Consider the following 21,292-nt stretch of genomic DNA (forward strand, 5'->3'; position numbering starts at 1 on the left):
TTTTTTTTTTTTTTTGAGATGGAGTTTCAATCGTGTTGCCCAGGCTGGAATGCAATGGCATGATCTTGGCTCGCTGGAACCTCTGCCTCCTGGGTTCAAGCGATTCTCCCGCCTCAGCCTCCTGAGTAGCTGGGATTACAGTCATGCACCACCACACCCGGCTAATTTTTGTATTTTTAGTAGAGACAGGGTTTCTCCATGTTGGTCAGGCTGGCCTCAAAACTCCTGACCTCAGGTCATCTGCCTATTTCGGCCTCCCAAAATGCTGGGATTATAAGTATAAGCCACTGCACTCGGCCCAGGGTGCCAAGTACTTAATAGAGGTACAGCACAGTTGGGGAAAGGGAAATGAACCCAAACCAAGGGCCCCAGTGTCATGGCCATTGGGTAGAAAACACAACATGGGGCTGGGTGCTGCAGTGGCTTATGCCACCTGGGAGGCAGAAGTTGCGGTGAGCTCAGATTGTGCCACTGCACTCCAGCCTGGGTGCGGTGAACTGAGATCATGCCACTACACTCCAGCCTGGGTGACAGAGCAAGATTCTGTCTCAAAAAAAAAAAAAAAAAAAATACTAAACACAACATGTGCAAAGACTTGGAGATAGACCTTCTAGGCAGTGAAGTTGACTTCAAGTAGGATAAGGATGGACTCATACGAGTCCATGGAAGCCCTAGGCTGGTGCAGTCAGTGATGGCTCGCAGCTGGCATGTGGGAAGGAGGGGCAGAGGGGAAGCAACCCAGCATTTTGGGCATTTGCACTAGTCCCAAAGTAGGACCAGGATGTAGTGTGTGTTGGCTGCATGCAGTTAAGTAGCTGTGCCACAATACCTTGGGGCCTTACTGTTTGCAGACAGCATCTCTGGGAGGTTCAAGGTGGGAGGGTTGAAGTTGTATTGGTGGTACCCAACTTTTATCCACATATCTTCAGCCCCCAGAGTGTGAAAGGCCGGAATGACACCTTTTACCTGACACCTGAGCCAGTGGTGGCCCCCAACAGCCCAATCTGGTACTCAGTCCAGCCTATCAGCAGAGAGCAGATGGGACAAATGCTGACCCGGATCCTGGTGATAAGAGAAATTCAGGAGGCCATCGCAGTGGCCAATGCAAGCACTATGCACTGAGATGCCTTGGCCATGGCGGAAGAGAAACCAGCCAGGAAAAACCAGACAGACTTTCACACTAAAGAAGAGGCCTCCGTTTTTTCTTTTTTCTTTTTTTATTGGTGTAGTTATGAAGCCTTTCAGGCTGCTTCTGTTTAAAATGTAAAAGAAAACTTTGCCCCCTTTGCATCTTCATAAACATGCTGCGGCAGACTCCTCAGCCAATGGGGGCTTTCGGTTTCCTTGAGAATCATATGTCCTAGAAAGTTGCTGGCTGACTCTTTTTTGGCCTGGGGCCTGGGGAAAGGGCTTGGACTGTTAAAAGAAATGTGGCCCCTTTCCATCTTCAAGAGAGATGGAATTAATGATGGATGGACCCTGCAGGAAATCTCCCCAGCCCGCTTCCGCTGGGCTGACAGACTTCGCTGACCACAGGGAAACGATGTTCTTTTCTTTCTTCATGCTCAGACATAAACTTAGCATCTTAATGGAAGAAAAATGAGGGGAATTTCAATTATGATTTACTAAAGACAATTTCTATTACACCCTCCTTTATGACAAGTGACATTTTAGATGTTAAAGTAAAAACTTTACCATGCCTTTTTTTTTTTTTTGGGCCTATCATTGAGGCCTTAAAACCTGAGGCTCCTGTGCCTGATGGAATTCTTGTAACATACACTTGTGTATCATATAAAGATACCACTCTGTTTCTCTTATGTATTCTTACTCTAGTTGTTTATTAAGAATGACAAGCACGTCTTTTCAACATGCTAGTGAACAACGCCTCTTTATTTTGGGGAGGAGCCCGGCGGGACAGTGGAAGCAAAGGCTTGTCTGTTAATTGAACGGGCCCGGGTCCTGCAGGGAGTGGGGTGGGATGTGAAACCGCAGCTCCTCAGTTAGTAGGCCATTTCCTGCTGTACGCATGCGCCGGTTTTCCAGCACCAGTCTCGTCGCCGATGCCGCGAGGCTGTTAGGCTCCGCCTGCGCGCGCTACGCCCTGACGTCAGCGTCGCGCGCAGCGCAGTGACGAAATCGGCTGGTTTATATTGGCGCGGCCCGGACGGCAGAGGTCTCTGCGGCGCGGTCCTCGGAGACACGCGGCGGTGTCCTGTTTTGGCCATGGCCGACTACTTGATTAGCGGTGGCACGTCCTACGTGCCAGACGACGGACTCACAGCACAGCAGCTCTTCAACTGCGGAGACGGCCTCACTTACAAGTGCGGGCCTTATGGGGCCCAGCTGGGCGAGGAGAGGGGCGGCACACTGGGCGAAAAGGCCAGATGGGGGCTTCCGTGAAGCCTTCTTGGGAGCGGGCGTGGGGGATAGGTTCCGGCAATTGGCCACCCACCTTAGGGTCTCACTTTGAGACATCTAGAGCGGGGCTTGGGGTACAGAGAAGCATCTCAATAGTGCTTGGAATTTCAGGCTGGAGACTCCATGCTCCAGAAACGTAATTGTCAGGGTGCCAGGAGCACTGATGACAGCTCGGTGGCAGAAAAGGTCCCCTGTCCCCATCTCCACCTTGTGCTGTGCCGTGCCTGTGACACACAGACTCTGTCAGTGCGACACTGCCCACATGCCTTACGGGTTGATCTATGGGGATGGAGTATAGATTCTCATCCAGCCATAAGCCTGAGAGCTTTACTCTCAATTCACTCCCTTCCCTCGCAGTGACTTTCTCATTCTCCCTGGGTACATCGACTTCACTGCAGACCAGGTGGTGAGTATAATCAGGAATTGGGTTCTGAACATCAAGGCGAGGTAAGGTGCTACTGTCACCTGGTCTTGGCTACCTCACCAGATTGGGTTTGGGGGTGAATTTTGTGGGATCATGTTACTGGTTAGCATGTAGGTCATAGAAGTACCTGTTTGTGGGGGACCCAGTAACACCTTGAGCTGTAAGCGATGCTTTCCCACACTGGTTGACCTTTATCTCCTCAGGACCTGACTTCTGCTCTGACCAAGAAAATCACTCTTAAGACCCCACTGATTTCCTCTCCCATGGACACAGTCACAGAGGCTGGGATGGCCATAGCAATGGCGGTGAGCCCCATGGGGTGTGGGGGTAGGAGCAAGGATGCCATCACCTTTCCCCAAAGGCATTCAGTCCTGCCTCTGGTCACTTAGTAATCCCTTTTTATCCTGTAGCTTACAGGCGGTATTGGCTTCATCCATCACAACTGTACACCTGAATTCCAAGCCAATGAAGTTCGAAAAGTGAAGGTCAGAAGGGCAAGGATCATTAGCAAGCACTCCTGGGAATTGCACTGAGGTGGGGTGGGAGTAGGGATTTGTTCTATTAATTTAGTGTCCTTTCTTCCCACCATGGGATTCAATTACTGAGAAGAGCCTGAGATTCTGTTTCTTAAAGCAGCAGCAATAGACCAGGTAGACAGTGCCTCTAGCCCACCCATGTCTCCTCATAGATGTGTTGGTGTGATTTGGTCCTGTGGCACTGCCACAGGGATCATTAAGCAGAGACCCCATGCTTCAGATTAACAGCCTGATGAAAGTAGTTCAAAGATGCAATGCTCTTTCTCACCATCCCCTTCCAGAAATACGAGCAGGGATTCATCACAGACCCTGTAGTGCTCAGCCCCAAGGATCGCGTGCGGGATGTTTTTGAGGCGAAGGCCCGGCATGGTTTCTGCGGTATCCCAATCACAGACACAGGCCGGATGGGGAGCCGCTTGGTGGGCATCATCTCCTCCAGGGACATTGATTTTCTCAAAGAGGAGGAACATGACTGTTTCTTGGAAGAGGTGGGTGCCACTGGCAGAGTACAGCCAAGTTCTGGAAGCCCAGGATGAAGACAAGAGGCTTCTGTTGCCTGTATGACATCTCTGATAGCCTTTCCTCTCTGGGAAAGATGAGTGTCAAACCATATTTCTGACTCCTTCATTGGGAATGCTTTCAAACTGCCCAAATGCTTGCTAGTATTCATGTGTTCTTTGAAACCCCTAAGTCAGGGCTTGAGGTCAGCCCTCATTTTCTTGCCATTGTTCTTGTGTGGTCCTTCTTATTCCATAATGTAAGGGTCTGCTCCCTGTGCTGTGTTGTCCTTTCTACTCACCCCTCACTCAATACTATACTGCTTAGGAACTACTGGGATCCCTTTAAGAAGGGTGGTTTGGGTGCGGGTGAATGAAGGTGGTGGTCCCTAGAACCTCACCCCTGAATTAGGCAGGGCATGTAGAGGTGACTGGCCATAGGCTACGCATGGTGACTCACGCCTGTAATCCTGACACTTTGGGAGGCTGAGGTGAGCAAATCTCGAGGAGTTTGAGACCAGTCTGGCCAACATGGTGAAACTCCATCTGTACTAAAAATACAAAAAATTAGTTGGGCATGGTGGCAGTCCCCTGTAATCCCAGCTACTCGGGATACCAAAAAAAAAGGTGACTGCTCATAGTCTGACTGGCCCTTCCTCATATCTCACTTTCCACGTAGATCATGACAAAGAGGGAAGACTTGGTGGTAGCCCCTGCAGGCATCACACTGAAGGAGGCAAACGAAATTCTGCAGCGCAGCAAGAAAGGTAAGTCCTAGAGTGGGAAGGGGCCTGAAACTAACACTCAGGGTCCTGACTCATCTCCTGCCCTGACCACAGGCAAGCTGCCCATTGTAAATGAAGATGATGAGCTTGTGGCCATCATTGCCCGGACAGACCTGAAGAAGAATCGGGACTACCCACTGGCCTCCAAAGATGCCAAGAAACAGCTGCTGTGTGGAGCAGCCATTGGCACTCATGAAGATGACAAGTATAGGCTGGACTTGCTCGCCCAGGCTGGTGTGGATGTAGTGGTTTTGGTGAGCTGCTACACAGGCAGGTTGGGGCAGTAGGGGGAGCTGTCACATCACAGTCTGAGACTTACTTCCCGTCTCAGGACTCTTCCCAGGGAAACTCCATCTTCCAGATCAATATGATCAAGTACATCAAAGAGAAATACCCCAATCTCCAGGTCATTGGAGGCAACGGTAAGGCAAGATTGTGCCCTGAAGGATGTGTGGTGGGAGTGGGTAAGCTGGGCTCCCACTGTAACCTTCATGTGAGCATTTCCTTCACCTTAGTGGTCACTGCTGCTCAGGCCAAGAACCTCATTGATGCAGGTGTGGATGCCCTGCGGGTGGGCATGGGAAGTGGCTCCATCTGCATTACCCAGGAAGGTAAGAATATGCTTTGACAGGGCCCACAGAGACCCCAGTTTCAGGCCCCACATACCTTGGAGCCAAGCACTCTTACGGGAACAATAGAGTCCTCCAATAGGGGCAACCCTGGGGCCAAATTGGCCTCTTGGATGGGTGACATGGCTGGAAGCAAGACAAGGTCTTGTCATCCCTCACCTGCCACTCCCCTGCCTAGCCTGGCCTCCTTGCTCCTGCTCTGTGCCTTCTCTAAACTCTGGTCTGTTTGTTTTATTTAGTGGCTCCCAAGATCCCTCCAGACATAAAGTCCCACAGCCCCAAATGCCCTTCTACTGTCACGGGTTGCTATAGTAAGTCTAGCCCGGCCCACTGGCCCGGCCCAGCTGCCCACTGCCCGGCTGCTTGGTTGACTGTAGCTGTAGCTCCCGGGGTTTGTGGTGCTGATGGGTGGGCAGGGCCAACTGATACACAGACCATGGTTTGGGGGCTGCTCATGAACATAGCTCCTCTTCCTCCTGGGTGCTGATAGGGCAGGACCTCCTTCCCTAAGTAGGCCCTTTCCTGCCCACATCTTCTGCAGTTGGCATGGCTCAAGGACCAACTCTGGAGCCTGCTGTTCCACACAACCACTGCCCTTATCTTGCCTGAACTGCCCACCATTCAGGGAGGAAGGGCTGGGCCTGACTTTAGTGCCTCTGGGGACTAACTGCACGGTGACTCCTGCCCCATCTGATACCAGCTGGACGGGGGCTTTCCCGGCTGCCAAGACTGCATGTGCCTGAGGCTGCCCTGGGCACTGCACACATGCACGTGCACATGTGGGGGTGAGTGGAGGTCAGCACAGCTGTTTGTATTATTTAAGGTAGATGGGGCAGCAGCCATTCCCAGACACATCTCTTCCTCAGCCAAGCTGCAGTCCTGATGCAGTTGTAGCCAAGAGCTCCTGGGTCCTAAATGTAGCTACAGAGTCTACTGCCTGTCCCGATTAACCCTATCCACCCATGTGTTCCTCCATCTCAACAGTGCTGGCCTGTGGGCGGCCCCAAGCAACAGCAGTGTACAAGGTGTCAGAATATGCACGGCGCTTTGGCGTTCCAGTCATTGCTGATGGAGGAATCCAAAATGTGGGCCATATTGCCAAAGCCTTGGCCCTTGGGGCCTCCACAGGTGAGGCCCAGTACCCATGAAGGCCAGTGGGACTCCCCCTGCCCCCGTGCTGCTTAAGCTCTGCCCCAGGCACGCCATCTGTCCACAGTCATGATGGGCTCTCTCCTGGCTGCCACCACTGAGGCCCCTGGTGAGTACTTCTTCTCTGATGGGATCCGGCTAAAGAAATATCGCGGTATGGGTTCTCTCGATGCCATGGACAAGCACCTCAGCAGCCAGAACAGATATTTCAGGTGGGACAAGCAGGCCTATTACCCCACCTAATCCTGCACTGTCTCATCTCTGCTGTGACCTTGCCTATGTCTCTGCCTCTCCCTGCAGTGAAGCTGACAAAATCAAAGTGGCCCAGGGGGTGTCTGGTGCTGTGCAGGACAAAGGGTCCATCCACAAATTCGTCCCTTACCTGATTGCTGGCATCCAACACTCGTGCCAGGACATTGGTGCCAAGAGCTTGACCCAAGTCCGGTGAGCTTGGGAAGCTGGGACATGGGTAGAGGGGCTGGTTCAGGGCCAGCTACCCACATTTGACTTCTGCCCCTCTTCAGAGCCATGATGTACTCTGGAGAGCTTAAGTTTGAGAAGAGAACATCCTCAGCCCAGGTGGAGGGTGGCGTCCATAGCCTCCATTCGTAAGTCACCCTGTCCCTGGTGGGGCCTCTGCCATGCCTCAGGCCTCCTTCCTCCAGCCTTCACCTCACAGGTGGTCCTTCTGCCTGCAGGTATGAGAAGCGCCTTTTCTGAAAAGGGATCCAGCACATTGCCTCAGTTTTTTTCAATAAAAGTTTAGAAAAAAAAAGGTGATGCCTGATCTTTGAGGTCAACAGACAGGTGGGGCCCTGTAGCTGTCACTACCACAGATGTACACAAACACAGCACTCTGATTTTCAGGGGGAACCGCAGGCCCTGAGATAAATGTGCTCTGTGGACCTGGAAGGGGGTAGTTCCAGGTTCAAAAAGTTCCTCCTAAGGCTGCTCACAAAACAGCTTTGACCAGCTGTGGCTCCTGGGGTTTCAAAGAACAATCCCTGGGACTGGCATTCACAGGGCATCCTATTAGGCCATAGCTTGGCTATATAGGACCAAGTCAAGACACATACATATTCCCCAACTTAAATATCTCTCGGCCAGGCATGGTGGCTCTCGACTGTAATCACTTTGGGAGGCTGAGGCAGGTGGCAACATAGTAAAACCCTATCCCTAATAAAAATACAAAAATTAGCTGGGTGTGGTGACATGTTCCTGTAGTCTAGCTACTCAGGAGGCTGAGGCAGGGGAATCACCTGAACCCGGGAGGCAGAGGTTGCAGTGAGCAGAGATCACCCCACTGCACTCCAGCGTGGCAGAGAGACAGCACCTCAAAAAAAAAAAAATTAGGTGCGGTGGTGGGGCCTGTAATCCCAGCTACACAGGAGGCGGAGGATAATCACTTGAATCTAAGAGGTGGAGGTTGCAGTGGGACAAGTTCACGCCACTGCACTCCCGCCTGGGTGACAGTGAGAAAAAAAAAAAAATCCGTGATTTTGTGAGAAAAGGCATTGAGGTCCCCTGAAATCCGCACGTGAGCAAGTAGACAGGTCTAGAACGGTAAACGTACTATCCTAAGTAATCTAGATGAAAAAGTGACCCCTTGGTTTCTTCACATTCCTCTCCAAGAGCCCAGTAAGCCAGCAGCTCCTGGCCAGCAACACACTTGATACAAAATGGGAGAAGTGTATAAATTATTATGTTGGTAAGCAAGATAAGTGCCAAAGGGGAGATAAGGGTGAAAGCATTGGGAACTGGCAGAGTGTAGTTAGCAGGTCAGTTCCTGGTGGTTCACTGAGTAGCTTGGCCCAAAGATGTGGGTAAAGTCCCTCCTGGTGGGGGGATCAGAGCAGCTCCAGTTACTCGGCCTTCATTACACAAGAAGTTGAAGGTGGCACAGGCATTGGGCTGTAAAGAAAAGGCCAGAATCAGCCTGTCTAGTGCCAGGCCTGTACTCCCCACAGCATGCCCCAGTTGCAGGACTCACCGTGTCCTGCACTTCCACAGCAATGCCCCGCTGCCTCATGGCTCGAAGCACCCGGGACTGCAGCCTCTCAGTCCGGTCTCCAGTCCCCACCACAACAATCTCTAGGGAAGGGAGGGTGAGGCTAGTCTACAATTCTGTTGAGAGGTTGGGGTGGGGATTGCCTTTTGGAGCTCAAAGCACCTCTGCCCTGCCTCCCCTCCCCCCAGTACCTATCCGGGGCTCCAGCATCCAGAAGAGGGAAAAGCTCTCTTCGGTGATGTCCTGGTGAGATCCCACCTGTACAGGGAGATGACTTATTCAGTACGACAAATCCACGCAGCGTCTCCCACCTCCATCCACTACGGGAGATAGAGGAAAGCTACGTTTACAGGGACACAAGCAGGCTGAGGACCTGTGACTCTGGACCTCAGTTTCCTCACAGCGGGCCAGGACTCACGTTCCATTGCAGCAACGAGTGCGGAAGCACAGCGCAGGGCCCGAGCACGCGGTTTCCATTGATCATGAAGCCGCGGCTGTTGTAGCTGTCGATGTACATCGTCTGAAAGCCCTCGCGTTCTAGCAGAGAGATGTGCGTCCGCTGATACAGCTCGTCATCTGCTGGCGAGAGCCGATGCCCCCGTCGCGGGGCCCTGCAGAGGGAAAGGGTCAGGGGCACACGGCCGGGCCGGGACCGGCCGCCCGAGAAGCCAGAAGGTGCGGGGTGGCAGTCGCCAGCCCTAGGGGGTGGGACGGTTAACGGTGCGGGGTCCAGCTTACCAGGGAAATTGAACAGGCAGACAGCGCAGCGAGGGTCGCGCTCGGTAAAAGCTGCGTAGCGCGAGAACGGTGGCCATGGCTGACCGACGCGCGGCGAAGTCGTCACCGGCGCCGGTTGTTACAGGGTTGGCGGGGCCCTGCGGAGGCTGACCCAGCGCGGGTGCAGCGCCCCCTGCGTCCTGGAGGGCACGGCACAGCTCGGCCGGCCCCGCAGGCGAGTGTCATCTGTCCTGGGAGGACGAGTCCCTCGACCTCCGGGGCAGCTCCAATGTCATCACCTGCCGCTCGCCCCGCCCCGGGCCCTTGCCCACAGTCCTGGGGGAGTGGAACACCTGGTAGTGTGGCCGCCCTCAGGGCGTTGCCTGGGCCGCAGTCGCGGCCTGGCCCCCGGGTTCTCAGCTATTAAGCCGCGCTCGCGAGGCGGGGCAGCCGCCCACCTAGTCGTGAACCGAACACCTGGCCAGGCGGTCAGTGCCAGACTTCAAGCCCCTAATCCTAGCCTTTGGAGCTTCAGGCACCGTGGGCGAGGCAGCCGGCTCAAATTTCTCCGGCTCGCAGCCGAAGCACGCCCCGCCCTAACCGTCACCCGCGCGACCGTTGGCCTCTCCGTTGCGCTCTAAGAGGGGCGTGGCCGAGCGTGGATTGGCTTCTCGGGTGCTCCAGGGGGCGTGGCCAGGTGGTTTCTTCTTAAAATGGCTCCAAGTCTGCGGGCAGCCAGAGCAAGCGGAAGGGCAAGCCGTGGTAGTGTTTGAGTGGCTGTCCAGCTGGGCCAGACCGGGCAGAACTGGACCAGACTTGAAGTAGAAGCGCGTGGAGCATCACCTTGTCCTCGTTCACTCTGCTCTCGTCCTGGGAGTCCCCAGTCCCCCGTCTTGAACCAAGTCAAGGGCCTACTGGCGCGAGAGTCGCTGGCGCCCGCGCGGGGATTGGGTATCTCGGCACGCTGGCTCTGTCGTGGCCTCAGGGGAACATTGTCGCGTTCGCTACTCGCGGGGCTGGGCAAGCAGGAAGCTCGGCACAGTCGGGGCCTGGTCGTGGGTCTCCTGGGGGCGGCCGCAATAGGTTTCTGGGGGTCCCGCCGCTGCTGTGTGGGCCTCTGGTGTTCTGGGCGCTGGCAGCGTCACTGGACAAAGAGCCCCGAGCGCGGGGGTGTCCCCGAGGCGGACGCGTGGGTTTACTTCCTCTCCAGCCCCACGGGCGCGCTTCCCTCCTGGCGGATTCCGAAGCCCGCCCCGCCACCGTCACCGCACCAGTGGCCCAGGCTTCGTGGGACCAACAGGGCTAACCCTGCTCTGCGGATCTAATCTGGATCGGGACCCGGTCCCAGGGGAGGCCCCCACCTCCCCTTCTGTTGTTCTGGGGCCCAGGTGAGCGTCTTGTTCCCTCTAGACTCAGTTTCACAGCCTACTGCTGGGTCTACCTCCTGGGACTAGGGATGGGCAGGTTCTGATGTAGCCCCAGGGCGAGTGACCAGGGGGCGGGAGCTCCCCCGCCCCCCGCCAACGGCTGGACAGCGGGCAACGGAATCCCAAAAGCAGCTGTTGTCTCCAGAGCATTCCAGCTGCGCTTGGATTTCGTCCCCTGCTCTCCTGCCTGAGCAGCGCCCTGGCCCAGATGGGGTACTTCTGACCCCCAGACATACTTTACTGAGCCGCTTGGGTCTCAGTTCCTCTCTCAGGTGCGCCCTCAGGCTGGAGGTGATGGTTGTAGAAGTCGGAGAGCTGAAGCTGGTGGCCATCTCTGGAACCCTGAGGAGCACTGACGAGGGAGGGTAGACCCAGGACCTCCGGGTAGGGCTGCAATGATAGTGAGTCCCCCAGGACCGCCTCAGCCCGCAGCTTGCTAAAGATAGCCCTCTACTTCCTGGGGAAAACCACCCCAACCGTCTTCGTGGATGAGAGTAAAGTCCTCAGTTTGGCTGAAGGTTTCCAACCCTGCTAAGCAGCTGTCTCCAAGTCATGCGCCTTCAGAATGGAAAGCGCTTTGGAATGACACGATCACTCCCGTTGAGTGGGCACCCGAGAAGCCATCGGGAATGTCGTGTCCGCCCAGTGCTCTTTCGGCGCCTCCCATCAGGGCATGAGCCCTGGCACAGAAAGCGGCCTTGTCAAGCTTTTCCTGCCCCCGGGGGTTTCCCTCCTTTCTGGATTTCCCAGCTCTCTTTGCTGGGTTAGCTTCGATCTTTATTAAAAGGAAGAGGTGGCCAGGCGCGGTGGCTCAAGCCTGTAATCCCAGCACTTTGGGAGGCCGAGGCGGGTGGATCACGAGGTCAAGAGATCGAGACCATCCTGGTCAACATGGTGAAACCCCGTCTCTACTAAAAATACAAAAAACATTAGCTGGGCATGGTGGCGCCTGCCTGTAATCCCAGCTACTCAGGAGGCTGAGGCAGGAGAATTGCCTGAACCCAGGAGGCGGAGGTTGCGGTGAGCCGAGATCGCGCCATTGCACTCCAGCCTTGGTAACAAGAGTGAAAGAAACTCTGTCTCAAAAAAAAAAGGAAGGGGTGGTGGTGAGTATGTTACATTGAAATGAAAACATTTGGGAACCTTTGCGGGAGCGGCGGGAGGAGAAAAAGAGCTCTCCCACTGGTAGAGGAGCAGGATGCTCCAACTAAGGTCTATTTCTCTGCTTCTTATGGTCGCATTATTTGGTTGGCCTATAATGGCTGTTGCCTAAAACAGGAAGCGTAAGGATCGTTGTTAAAGTACAGCAGGTTAAAGGAGTCACATTAAAAGCTGTTCACTCTGGAAGCCGTCATGATAGTTTTAATTCCTCAGGTATCAAGAGAAGAAAACCGGAAATTATATCAGAGTGCGCACTTCCTGGGAATAAAGACCACCCGGGCCAAGCGCGGTGGTTCACGCCTGTAATCCCAGCGCTTTGGGAGGCGGAGGCGGGCGGATCACAAGGTCAGGAGTTCGAGACCATCCTGGCCAACATGGTGAAACCCCATCGCTATTGAAAAAAAAAAAATGCAAAAAATTAGCTGGGCATGATGGCAGGCACCTGTAGTCCCAGCTACTCGGGAAGCTGAGGCAAGAGAATCGCTTGAACCCGGGAGGCGGAGGTTCCAGTGAGCCGAGACTGCACCACTGCACTCCAGCCTGAGAAATAGAGCGGGACTCCGTCTCAAAACAAAAAAAAACCAAAAAAAAACCCCACCCATATCTCAAACGAGAAAATGCTTGCAAATAACCTGAACATTATTCTTTTTAAAACAAGATGTTTTAAATAGGTCATGAAAGTGGCCTTAATGTTATACTGCCTTATTCCAGTGACAAGTATTCATCATGTGTAAAATGGGAGAAATATCGACACAAAGATGTGAGACTTCAATGAGAAGAGACGGTACCCTGTCTGAGCCCCAACCGGGTCGCGAGTTAAGGCCTGGTCTTCTCCCTGGTTAAGGCCTGGTCACAACGAAAGAACCTTAGGCTCGGGGAGGACCCTGAAGTTTCAGATCCGTGGCCCGGCTGTGCAGGTGGACCACGCGGAAGGCGCGGTAGGCCGAAAGCAGCCAACACTGCTCCCTCTTGCGCACCTGTCCGCTTACGGGGACCGCCGCCTAATTCTCGCCCCAGCCAGTCGGTCCTTTCCGGAAGTTCCACCTCCCTAAATTTTTTTTCCGGTTCCGTTCACTCCTTCCGGTCACCATGGCGACCGGGCGCCTTAGTGTCGGGGAGACGTTGGGAGCCCTCAACGCGGCCCTGGGGCCAGGAGGTCCGGTGTGGATCAAGGAGACGCGCACCCGCCACCTGCGTTCCCGAGACTTCCTGGCGCCGCACCGCGCGCTGCAAGTGCGCTTCAATGACGGGCAGGTGGGCACGAGCCGGGCCGTACGGCTGGGAGCTCAGCCCCATGCCGTGGCCCGCTGACACCCCTGTTCTCCTACAGGTTCCCGAGCATGTGCTCCATGCCCTCGCCTGCCTGCAGGGCCCCGGTGTGGCCCCGGTGCTGCGCTGCGCGCCGACCCCAGTGGGTCTGTCGCTCCAACTGCAGCGTCCCGCCGTCTTCGAGCGCGTCCTCAGCGCCGTGGCTGCTTATACCTCGCCCGCCTCACCCGCCTCACCCGGCCAGCGCGTCTTGCTACACTGCCCAGCACTGCGCAGCTCCCATTGCGCACTCCGCTTGAGCCAGCTGCGTACGGTGCTCGTGGCCGATCACCTGGCACGAGCTCTGCGCGCTCACGGGTGAGCGGGGCCGCGGGGCCGGAATGGAGGAGGGACTACTGGAGACCTATAGAGCGATCGGCGCCGCCCTTGGGGACTGCGCCTGGAGGTGGGAAGTCATGGCGAGCTGGACCAGGTGCGCAATCTGAAGCGGCCGCCCTCCCTTTGCAGGGTATGCGTGCGCCTAGTGCCAGCTGTGCGGGATCCGCACATGCTGACCTTCCTGCAGCAACTGCGGGTGGACTGGCCCGCTGCCTCGGAGAGAGCTTCCTCCCATACTCTGAGGAGTCACGCACTTGCAGAACTTACCTCTTCTTATGACGGGAGGGCACTGTCCCCTGGCATCTTAGGCAGACTGTGTCTGAAGGAGCTGATGGAAGAACAGGGCTGCACAGCTGGCTATGACCCCAACCTGGACAACTGTCTGGGTAGGACCTGAAGCCTGGCAGGGCCAGAAAAGGCAGGAGAGGGTGGGGGGACATCTCCGATTCTTGCCAGCCTCAGCACCTGTCTGTTCTCTTTGCAGTGACTGAGGATCTCCTCTCTGCACTGGCTGAGCTGCAGGAGGCTCTATGGCATTGGCCTGAGGACAGCCACCCAGGCCTGGTTAGTGACTCCCAGTTCTGTAGGTTCTGGCAAACCAAGTATATACTGTACTTCCACAGTGATGACTGTCCTCCCTTAGGCTGGGGTCCCAGATACTGGTACAGACAGTTGCCTGGTTATACACGTGGTTAGCTGTGAAGAGGAGTTCCAGCAACAGAAGTTGGACCTGCTTTGGTGGAAGTTGGTTGACAAGGCTCCACTCAGACAGGTAGGTTAATGATGGTGGAGCTCCCCACCACCTCACCCCCAACCTCAGAGGGCCCTTCAAAACCCACCACGGGGCATGTTAGCTGACAGGTCCAAAAACCAACACTTGACCTTGGGGGAGTTGCTGGACTTGAGAGGGCATGTGAAGCAGGTGCAGAGGCTCCGGGGAATGGGGGCTCTGTAGACACATCTCAAGAACATTGAAGACTAGGTTGAGGAGGCTGGACTGTGTGTGGCCTGAGGGACTGGGTAGGAGCCACTCAACCTGGCAGTTCCAAGTTGAGGGAGTCTGGATTGAGTGGAGGCACCAGATTCAGGCCCCTCCAGGGACTACTGCTGAGAGTAGTGCCAGCTGGGCTGAGCCCTGCCATCTTCCTGACAGAAGCACCTGGTCTGTGGCCCAGTGAAAGTAGCTGGTGCACCTGGCACTCTGATGACTGCCCCTGAGTACTACGAGTGAGTGAGGCTGGGACAACCTAAGCCAGGGTAGTGTGGGGGTACTCTTTGCTGGGACCCTGCCTACCGGCCCTCCTCTCTCTTCCAAACACAGGTTCCGGCATGCCCAGGTGTGCAAGGCCTCAGCACTGAAGCATGGTGGGGATCTGGCACAAGGTGTGCCTGGGAAACCCTGGCTATGTTCTGGGTTAGGGGTAGGTTGTTTGCATCCCTGCCCTTGCCTGCAGACTGACTGAACAACCCTACACTCCCTCAGACCCAGCCTGGACAGAGATCTTCAGTGTTCTCTCTGTGGCCACCATCAAGTTTGAGATGCTGGGCACAGCCCCACAGAGTCAGGTGAGACAGGGCCAGGGTTGGGCGACAGGTTATGGTGGCTACCTTGTCTCTGTAGCTGTGCTCCTATTCCCCAGATCCTCCTGGCTCTGGCTGACAGCAACATCTCCACGAAGGGTACAAAGAGTGGCACCTTTGTCATGTATAATTGTGCCCGTCTTGCCACACTCTTTGAGAGTTACAAGTGCAGTATGGAACAAGGTCTGTACCCCACTTTTCCTCCTGTGAGCAGTCTGGACTTCTCACTGCTACATGATGAGGTGAGTGTCCCTCCTGGTAGCTGGCACAAGGAGGTCTGGACTTTCCCTCCCAGCACCTTTCTTCCCCACAGGGTGAGTGGTTGTTGCTCTTCAACAGTATCCTACCCTTTCCGGATCTGCTGAGCCAGACAGCAGTGCTGGACTGCACAGCCCCAGGGCTCCACATCGCTGCACGCACAGAGATGGTGAGGCACAGACAACCAGGATAGACACTGCACACTCTATTCTTTATTAAGGTCTGGGGCACAAGAGCAAAGAGATGGTCCAGTGACTCAGTCTCTATCTCTAGATGTGCAAGTTCCTGGTACAGCTCAGCATGGATTTCAGCTCCTACTACAACCGGGTACACATCCTAGGGGTGAGCACACAGCAACTAATGGGGTGGGAAGTGCAGAGGGGTATAGGGTAAATGCAAACGAAGCAGAGGCTGAGACCAGCAGGCCCCTTCTCCTTCAGGAGCCTCGACCACACCTCTTTGGTCAGATGTTCGTCCGCCTGCAGCTTCTGAGGGCTGTGCGTGAGGTGCTCCACACTGGCCTGGCTATACTGGGTCTCCCTCCACTGAGCCATATCTAAGGCCACAGAGGCTTCAATATTTGGGAGTGTTCACAAAGTCATCAACTGGAAAAAAAGCAAAAACCCACAGCCAAAATAAATTGCTATTGTTACAAAGTTCTGTCTTGTCATGGGGAGTGGGGCATATTCTTGGCAGCACTCCACTCACCTTCAGCTCTTGCACCGATGTCAGGAACCCACGGCCACCACCTCCTCCCCTCAAGGCATGCTGAGCATGGGCACAGACAGCCCATCCCTGCTCCACACTGTCTGTGAGCAGACCCCATACCCAGCACACCGGCCACCTTGGGATACCTCAATCATACCAGTTATAAACCTCAAGCCCCTGACCTCCAAGGGCACAGCGGTGGCCAAACTCAGGGCTCACAGGCCAGCAGTCCATGTCAGCCACATCTGGCACATGGTACACAGTGCTGTTCATGAAGGTGGGTTCACCATGCCCCAAACGCCAGAAGGTCAGCCGTTGATCAATGGAAGCTGAGACCATAAGGCTTGGGCTTAGGATCTTGAGGCCTGTCACATGGGCAGCATGTGCACAGGGGACAGAGTACTCCTCTATGACACGCAGCTGGGGTACCAGCCCAGCCTCTCCCACAGCCTCTTCTGGCTCTGGCATCTCCACAGCAAGCACGAATACATGGAGGGATCCATCTTCACTGCCACTGGCCACAAGATGGTGGCCCTCACGGGTGGGCAAGGTGTGCAGGCTATTGATACCACAACTGTGGGCCTGGAGAGTCAGGGAGGGGGTGCAAAGCCCTGGAGGAAAAGGGTAGTTGTCAGGGCCCTGCCTGCCACTTGTCTGAGGGGTATATGACAGGTGGGGAGGGATAGCCACGGTTGCACATTAGCTACTCACGGAAGGGAAGCCCAGGATCCACTGGGGCCTCCAGGACAGGAGAGCCATGGTCTAGCATGGTGGTGAGATCCCAGAAGGCCAGGTTGCCATCAGTAGCTGCGCTGCACAGAAGCATCCTCCTGGAAGCCAGGAAAACACAGCGCGGTCAATGACAGAGATGAAGCGCAACGGGAACCCCCACCCAGCCCATGCAGGACCATCATCCAATCCCTCTTACCGCCTCTGGTTGGGTGCCTCGTGTGTAAAGGAGTGGACTTTGAGGACACATCGCTTATGGTGGAAGGTTTCAGCAAGGAGCTGCAGGATCCTCCCGGAATCCCGCAAGAGAAAGAGCCTGGGGGGTGGGGGGTGGCCCAGCTCAGAACGCATCCTAGACAACCTTACTTCCTTTGTCTCCCGCCCCACTGGGCCCTATGCTCTCACCTTACGGCCCCATCACTACAGGCTGCAGCCACAAGGGGGCCAAGGCCAGGCTGTTCAAGTTCACACACAGCAAGGGACATATACCTGCAGAGACAACATGCAGCTGTCAGGTGGAGCCTGCAAGCCTGGGAACATCTGCGTGATCCCACACCACACCCTGCCGAGGAATATGGTATTACCTGGTCTCCGGGTCTACCTTGACCATCCGATGCCGATTGCGCTGCCGGTCCCAATACTCATCTAGCCGGTGGGACGAAAGGTGCATGACATGGCAGGCGAGGCGGCTTGGGGTGCTGGGGTCCGGAGTAACCATGATGCTGAAGCAATGCATCTCAGCCCGCCCCCCGGCAGACACCACATGGGCAGTCAGGCCCGGCTGAGGATCCTTAGGGCCACCTGGGGTGCCAATGCCCCACACAGCCACAGCGCGCACCGAGGAGATATGGTTACAAACAGCTGTGAGTGCGTGGGCTGAGCCTGTGGTTGTAGGGAGTGCCAGGACACAGACAGTAGTGTCCTCACTACAGGTGATCACAATGTCAGTCAAGTTGGGCCCCTCACTGCCAGGCTCCAGGTCGTCAGGCTCCACAAAGCTGGGCACTCCATATTCAGTCCCCAGGGTGATGGTGCCCACACGCTTTACACAAGTGATCTCACGGCCATGCAGCCCCTCCCGGAGAATCACGTGTGGCCGGGTGCAGCCACCCAGAGCCCTGTACAGCATGACATCCCCATCCTTGAGGTAGGCAAAGGCCATAGCCGCCTCAGTATCAGAGAAGGCCCATGAGCGGTGCCCTCCACCACAGTTGACGATGTGCAGCTTCTCGTGTGACCGGGGGCTCCACACCACAAACTCATTGGCATGGAAACCCAGGATGACCATGCTCCCATCAGGCACTATACGGAGCCCAGCTAGCCAGTTCATGCCTCGACAAGACTTCTGCCTTAGGACTGGCTGGAGCTGGTAGTAGGCACCATCGCGCCCGGTGGTATACACATAGCCACGATGGCATGTGACTGAGGTCACACCCTGCTTCCCATGCAGAGAGGGCAGGGTGGACACTGGGCCCAACCCAGTGAAAGCATTCCCACTGCTATTACTGCCACTACCCACTCCGGGTACCCCAGCAACAGCCCCAGCCTTGCCTCCCATCCCAGGGTCCTTGAGCAGACCTGGTCTGGAGGGGAACAGCAGCACAGAGCCCCGGCGGTCACCACACACCAGGAAGTCACCTGGGGGCAGGAAGGCGCTGCATGTGTGCCATCTCTGCTTGCTTGGGGGCAGCAGGTACCGACAACGTTCCTTGACAACAATGGCCTTGCCAGAGGGTGCGGCTGAGATCTCTAGGCAAGCCACTACCCCGCCAGGGCCTGATGCCAGCAACAGGAGCTCCTCATAACCACGCAGGGCCCAGCTCAGGCTGTGCACCTTCCCAGGAAACAGGGTTTGGTCCACAGCAGCAGTTGGAGTGTTGATGGGGACAACCTTGATACCACCTTCTCCATTGGCCATGGCACACAATCCAAAGCCCTCAGGACCAGGAGCTGCCTCCAGCAGGCAGTAGGACTGGAAATGTTTATCCTCTAGCAGTTGCTCCCAGCACTTGACCTCGAGGTCATAAAGATACAGGGCCCCTGTATCAGTCACTGCCAGTAGTCGCCAAGAGCCAGCCAGCGTCACGGCCTTGAGGGTACCTGGCCTACTACGGGACTTGAAGCAGAGAGCCGAGACCCCCAATCCCCTGTACCCACGCCCTACCAAGTGCCACAGCCGAATGCCTGAGTCATCACCCCCAGTAATCACCCAGGCCTGCCTCTCATGGGCAGCTATGGCCCGGATCCCACGTCCCTGGTGTCCTCGAAAGGCCTGGAGGATTTCACCTTCGTGGCTCCACACCAAGCAGACACAGTCCTCTCCTGCACTGATAAGGTAATTCTCTAGGAGCTTGACCTGCCATACACGGGCGCTGTGCCCAAAGCAGTGCCCAATATTTTGCACCCGACCGCCAGGCACTCGCAGGTCGCCCACCTTCCAGATACGAACGCTTCGGTCTTCTGAAGCTGTAGCCAGCAAACCCTTGCTTTCCAGGTATGACATGCTGAAGATGATGCCCACATGCCCACTGACTCGTCGGTCAGGTGCCACAGGTTTATTGTCTGTTAAGGCAGTTGCTGGGTACCAGACCAAGAGCTGGTTGGAAACAGCACCTGCCACAATGGTCAGTTCCTTCCACGTGTCTCCAATCAGGCAGGCTGAGGAGAGGGTGCATCTGTCTGTGCAGGGCACCTCTTGCAGGATGCACCCTACTACAGGGTCATATAGCACCACTGAGTTGTGGCCCAGGGCCAAGGCCATATTTCCCTCAAGCCAGCGTGCATCCCAAATCCAGTCAGACATGTTCCACAGGCCAGAGCGCCAAAGCTCCCGGAATTGGCCCTGTCCCCAGCTAATTTTCACAACTCGGAGTCCCTTGCTTCCAAACACAGCCACCATAGCCTCCGAGTCAAGGTCTCCATTAGGCTCTGGCCGCACCCGGAAGCCGTGGATAAGATAGTGGCCAAGTAGGTTCTGCACTCGCTTTATCATCTGTAGATGTCCACCGAAGTCCAAGCTGTACACCAGGACATCAGGCCCCTCACCTAGAGAGAGGCAAAGAGCCATATCAGAGCTATGTACCTAACTCTGATGGCCCATGGGGAAGAGATGGGGATCAGGGAAACTTCTCAGCATGTAGCCTATGAATACACCAGGACACACAGTCCTGCAGCTTGAAACTTAGAAAATCCCTGGTCTCAGCCGGGCATAGTGGCTCATGCCTGTAATCCTAGCACTGTGAGAGGCCAAGGTGCATGAATCACCTGATGTCAAGAGTTCGGGACCAGCCTGACCAACATGGTGAAACCCCATCTCTACTAAAAATAAAAAAGTTAGCTGGACATAGTGGCAGGCATCTGTATTCCCAGCTACTTGGGAGGCTGAGGCAGGAGAATCGCTTGAACCCAGGAGACGGAGTTTGCAGTAAGCCAAAATCGCACCACTTCACTCCAGCCTGGGCGAAAGAGTAAATCTCCGTCTCAAAAAAAAAAAAAGAAAATCCTTGGTCTCAGCTTCAGCTGGACTTTCAGCTGACTTTGTGCTTCCCTCATCAGTCACATTTGATGTTCAGTTTGACCACAAATTTCTCAAACTCAGAGCCGCCTCCTTACTTCATTATTATTATTTTTTTTTCAATTAAAAAAAACAGAGGCCAGGCATGGTGGCTCATGCCTGTAATCCCAGCACTTTGGGAGGTCAAGGCGGGTGGATCACAAGGTCAAGAGATTGAAACCATCCTAACATGGTGAAACCCTGTCTCTACTAAAAATACAAAAAATTAGCCAGGCACACGCCTGTAGTCCCAGGTATTTGGGAGTCTGAGGCAGGAGAATCACTTGAACCGGGGAGGCAGCGGTTGCAGTGAGCTGAGATGGCGCCACTGCACTCCAGCCTGGGCAACAGAGCGAGACTCCGTCACAAAAAAAAAAAAAAAAATAGAGACAGGGCGCAGCATGGTGGCTCACACCTGCGATCCAAGCACTTTGGAAGGCAGGAAGATTGTTTGAGCCCAGGAGTTGGAGACCAGCCTGGGCAACATGCCAAAACTCCATTTCTACAAAAATTAACCGGGCATGATGGTGCATGCCAGTAGTCTCAGCGGAGGCTCAGGTGAGAGAATCACTTGAGCCCAACAGGTGGAGGTTACAGTGAGCTGAGATTACACCACTGCACTCCAGCCTGGGCAATAGAGTTGGACCCTCTCTAAAATAAATAAATAAATAAAATAAAATTGGCTGAGTGTGGTGACTCATGCCTATAATGCCAGCCCTTTGGGAGGCCAAGGCGAGCAGATCACCTGAAGTCAGGAGTTTGAGACTGACCTGAGCAACATGGAAGAACCGTCTCTACTAAAAATACAAAATTAGCTGAGCATGGTGGGGCATGTCTGTCATCCCAACTACTCAGGAGGCTGAGGCAGGAAAATTGCTTGAACTCGGGAGGCAGAGGTTGTGATGAGCCGAGATCGCACCATTGCACTCCAGCCTGGGCAACAAGAGTGAAATTCCATCTCAATTAAAAAAAAAAAGAGCCGGGCGCGGTGGCTCACATCTGTAAGCCTAGCACTTTGGGAGGCTGAGGTGGGTGGATCACCTGAGGTCAGGAGCTGAAGACCAG

The 21,292-nt window shown here is 55.1% G+C and overlaps 5 protein-coding genes and 1 long non-coding RNA gene across 15 annotated transcripts in view; 3 read left to right on the forward strand and 3 right to left on the reverse strand.

Annotated features, from left to right (window-relative positions):
• The window catches only part of QRICH1 (glutamine rich 1), a 59,211-nt gene extending 57,342 nt beyond the window's left edge, over positions 1-1,869 (forward strand). For all 4 annotated transcript variants that reach the window (XM_017508097.2, XM_037744528.1, XM_017508172.2 and 1 more), the window contains one exon: positions 930-1,869. In XM_017508097.2, coding sequence (XP_017363586.1) covers positions 930-1,122 — 193 coding nt within the window. In that variant the 3' untranslated portion in view covers positions 1,123-1,869. The remainder of the gene's footprint in view (positions 1-929) is intronic.
• Positions 1,702-4,383, reverse strand: LOC108289407. Its single transcript, XR_001819167.2, has 2 exons — positions 4,353-4,383; positions 1,702-4,271 (listed from the first exon to the last, which is right to left on the reverse strand). It is a non-coding gene; the product is annotated as an uncharacterized LOC108289407 (long non-coding RNA).
• Positions 1,966-7,208, forward strand: IMPDH2 (inosine monophosphate dehydrogenase 2). 4 transcript variants are annotated; one of them, XM_017508328.2, is made up of 15 exons: positions 1,966-2,321; positions 2,776-2,824; positions 3,046-3,147; positions 3,253-3,327; positions 3,660-3,866; positions 4,555-4,642; positions 4,715-4,914; positions 4,992-5,082; positions 5,176-5,271; positions 5,529-5,600; positions 6,274-6,417; positions 6,476-6,650; positions 6,739-6,882; positions 6,963-7,046; positions 7,137-7,208. In XM_017508328.2, exons 1-15 carry the CDS (start codon positions 2,224-2,226, stop codon positions 7,156-7,158), a joined length of 1,647 nt encoding a protein of 548 aa, XP_017363817.1. In that variant the 5' UTR covers positions 1,966-2,223; the 3' UTR covers positions 7,159-7,208. The 4 variants fall into 4 exon arrangements, with proteins under 4 accessions (XP_017363817.1, XP_017363892.1, XP_017363977.1 ...); XM_017508403.1 differs by having other exon boundaries at positions 2,146-2,321; positions 6,506-6,650; XM_017508488.1 differs by lacking the exon at positions 5,529-5,600 and having other exon boundaries at positions 2,146-2,321.
• Positions 7,209-8,118: 910 nt separating this feature from the next.
• NDUFAF3 (NADH:ubiquinone oxidoreductase complex assembly factor 3) lies at positions 8,119-10,386 on the reverse strand. Its single transcript, XM_017508714.1, has 5 exons — positions 9,185-10,386; positions 8,865-9,057; positions 8,638-8,704; positions 8,429-8,529; positions 8,119-8,349 (listed from the first exon to the last, which is right to left on the reverse strand). The coding sequence occupies exons 1-5, from the start codon at positions 9,259-9,261 to the stop codon at positions 8,233-8,235; spliced, it is 555 nt and encodes a 184-aa protein (XP_017364203.1). The 5' UTR covers positions 9,262-10,386; the 3' UTR covers positions 8,119-8,232.
• Positions 10,387-12,800: 2,414 nt separating this feature from the next.
• DALRD3 (DALR anticodon binding domain containing 3) lies at positions 12,801-15,893 on the forward strand. Of its 3 annotated transcripts, none has more exons than XM_017509117.2 (12): positions 12,801-13,005; positions 13,082-13,377; positions 13,528-13,784; positions 13,883-13,962; positions 14,042-14,170; positions 14,552-14,625; positions 14,720-14,781; positions 14,882-14,964; positions 15,039-15,221; positions 15,293-15,406; positions 15,511-15,579; positions 15,678-15,893. In XM_017509117.2, the coding sequence occupies exons 1-12, from the start codon at positions 12,841-12,843 to the stop codon at positions 15,795-15,797; spliced, it is 1,632 nt and encodes a 543-aa protein (XP_017364606.1). In that variant the 5' UTR covers positions 12,801-12,840; the 3' UTR covers positions 15,798-15,893. The 3 variants fall into 3 exon arrangements, with proteins under 3 accessions (XP_017364606.1, XP_017364670.1, XP_017364552.1); XM_017509181.2 differs by having other exon boundaries at positions 15,319-15,406; XM_017509063.2 differs by having other exon boundaries at positions 15,319-15,406; positions 15,511-15,840.
• WDR6 (WD repeat domain 6) overlaps positions 15,427-21,292 on the reverse strand; it is a 9,007-nt gene continuing 3,141 nt past the window's right edge. The window contains exons 2-7 of one of the 2 annotated variants that reach the window (XR_005202966.1): positions 17,259-19,719; positions 17,080-17,163; positions 16,874-16,990; positions 16,657-16,775; positions 15,693-16,556; positions 15,427-15,573 (exon numbers count right to left, since the gene is read on the reverse strand). Coding sequence is in view for 1 of the 2 variants with exons in the window: in XM_017508944.2 (XP_017364433.1) it covers positions 16,093-16,556; positions 16,657-16,775; positions 16,874-16,990; positions 17,080-17,163; positions 17,259-19,719 (3,245 nt within the window). In the remaining variant the exon portion in view is untranslated. Of the gene's footprint in view, positions 16,557-16,656; positions 16,776-16,873; positions 16,991-17,079; positions 17,164-17,258; positions 19,720-21,292 lie in introns of both variants that reach the window. The other variant, XM_017508944.2, reaches the window with a different exon arrangement.

The sequence above is a fragment of the Cebus imitator genome, unplaced genomic scaffold (genome assembly GCF_001604975.1).
Source record: "Cebus imitator isolate Cc_AM_T3 unplaced genomic scaffold, Cebus_imitator-1.0 Scaffold0, whole genome shotgun sequence".
In the NCBI taxonomy this organism is placed as follows: Eukaryota; Metazoa; Chordata; class Mammalia; order Primates; family Cebidae; genus Cebus; species Cebus imitator.